The 2241-nt window shown below is 63.5% G+C and overlaps 1 protein-coding gene across 2 annotated transcripts in view; it reads right to left on the bottom strand.

The window, feature by feature from the left end:
* Window positions 1-442, bottom strand: part of SETD2 (SET domain containing 2, histone lysine methyltransferase) — a 52872-nt gene extending 52430 nt beyond the window's left edge. For both annotated transcript variants that reach the window (XR_005629532.1, XM_039726437.1), the window contains exon 1: window positions 313-442. Coding sequence is in view for 1 of the 2 variants with exons in the window: in XM_039726437.1 (XP_039582371.1) it covers window positions 313-350 (38 nt within the window). In the remaining variant the exon portion in view is untranslated. The remainder of the gene's footprint in view (window positions 1-312) is intronic.
* Between the last annotated feature and the right edge of the window lie 1799 nt (window positions 443-2241).

Below are 2241 nucleotides of genomic sequence, written 5' to 3'. Positions count from 1 at the left end.
CGCGGACCGACCCCCCACCCCCGGCCCGCCCGCTCCCGCCGCTCCCGCCGCCCGCTCTCCGCCCTCCCCGCGCTCCCTGCCCGCCCTCCCCGCGCCCGCCCCGGCCGCGGCCATCACGCAAGGCCGGGGATGCGCGGCCTACCCCGGACCGGCGGGAGGACGGCGGGAAGGGGAAGCGCGGCGGGACAGGGAAAGGGCAGGGGCAAAAGAACGGGAATGGGAAGGGGATCGGGAAGGGGAAGGGGCAGCGGCCCGGCTGCCGGCGGTCGCGCGGTGCCGGCGGGCCCGAGGCCGCGGAGGGCCCGCGCTTACTCCGGCGTGGGGTGCTCCGGGTCGTAGAAATCCCCCATGGTGGGTGGGCGGGCGCGGGGCTCCGCAAGTGCCCCCTGGCCGGGGAGGCCCCGCTCGCCCCGTCGGGGCTCCTCACATGGTCCGGCGGGGCCCCCCCAGAATCAGCCTGGGTGTCACTGGGATCCCACCGGGATCCAGGAAGGGGTCAGCGGGGCACACCGGGATCAGCTGCGGGACTGCCGGGATCTCCCCCAGGTCAGGACTGCACCTCCAGGATCAACTCCAGGTTGGCCCCACACCTCCAGGATCTCCTCCAGGTCAGCTCTGCACCTCCAGGTCAGCCCTGCACCTCCAGGATCAACTCCAGGTCAGCTCTGCACCTCCAGGATCTCCTCCAGGTCAGCTCTGCACCTCCAGGTCAGCCCTGCCCCTCCAGGATCAACTCCAGGTCAGCTCTGCACCTCCAGGATCTCCTCCAGGTCAGCTCTGCACCTCCAGGATCTCCCCCACGTCAGCCCTGCATCACCAGGATCTCCTCCAGGTCAGCACTGCACCTCCAGGATCTCCCCCAGGTCAGCCCTGCACCTCCAGGATCAACTCCAGGTCAGCCCTGCATCCCCAGGATCTCCCCCAGGTCAGGACTGCACCTCCAGGATCTCCCTCAGGTCAGGACTGCATCACCAGGATCTCCTGCAGGTCAGCACTGCATCCCCAGGATCTCCTCCAGGTCAGCACTGCACCTCCAGGATCTCCTCCAGGTCAGCACTGCATCACCAGGATCAACTCCAGGTCAGCCCTGCACCTCCAGGATCTCCTCCAGGTCAGCCCTGCACCTCTAGGATCTCCCCCAGGTCAGCACTGCATCACCAGGATCTCCCCCAGGTCAGCACTGCACCTCCAGGATCTTCTCCAGGTCAGGACTGCAGCACCTCTGGGATCACCAGGGCCACACCAGGTTCTGCCATGCCATTCCCGGGATCTCAGCAGGATTCCCCTGGGGCCACACCAGGACTGGCTGCGGGATGTCCGTGGGATCACCCCTGGGATCCTCAGGATCTCATCAGGAGCAGATGGGAGATCACCAGGGCCACACCTGGGGGATCTCAGCAGGATTCCCCTGGGGCCACACCAGGACTGGCTGCGGGATGTCCGTGGGATCACCCCTGGGATCCTCAGGATCTCATCAGGAGCAGATGGGAGATCACCAGGGCCACACCTGGGGCCACACCAGGACTGGCTGCGGGATGTCCGTGGGATCACCCCTGGGATCCTCAGGATCTCATCAGGAGCAGATGGGAGATCACCAGGGCCACACCTGGATGAGCTGCAGGACTGGCAGGATCACCAGGGCTACACCTGGATCACTCATGGGACAGGCAGGATCTTCCCAGGATCTCTCAGCATCTCACTGGGATCATCCCCAGGATCATGGAGATCTCCCCAGGACCACACCAGGATCAGCAGCACCCCCAGGATCACACCTGGACACCAGCACCCCTTGGCACCAGATCCCTGGGGCTGTTCCCAGCCCCATTTGCCCTAAAAATCACTAAAACTTTTTTTTTTTTCCTTTCACAGGTCATTTCCCATCTTCCCAATCCCTAGGAGAGCTCCTCCATGGAATGGCGCCAGAGCACTTCAGGAGACCCAGCTGCTCTGGGATGCCTGTTCACATGGAATCCTCCAAACCACATTTACAGCGTCCAATATTGAGATTTCTGGGATTTCCCCAGATTTGGGAGCATGGTGTGGGCAGGAGGGACCCACAGGGATGAGGTGGGAAGCAGAGGAGGGGTGGATATAGGGAAGGACAAAGGAGGGTTTAGTTCCAGTCATGTGGAAATGTTTTCCTGGGAAATCCAGCCTGGCCTGAATTCCCAGCAGCTTTTGGAACCTCTGGAATTGGATCATGACAAGGAAAAGGTGATTTCTGGGATGTTCTCCAATGCC

The sequence above is a fragment of the Passer montanus genome, unplaced genomic scaffold (assembly GCF_014805655.1).
Source record: "Passer montanus isolate IOZ18808 unplaced genomic scaffold, ASM1480565v1 scaffold59, whole genome shotgun sequence".
NCBI lineage: Eukaryota > Metazoa > Chordata > Aves > Passeriformes > Passeridae > Passer > Passer montanus.
Note: the sequence above shows the minus strand (reverse complement) of the source record. Positions and strands in the feature narration are given on the sequence as shown.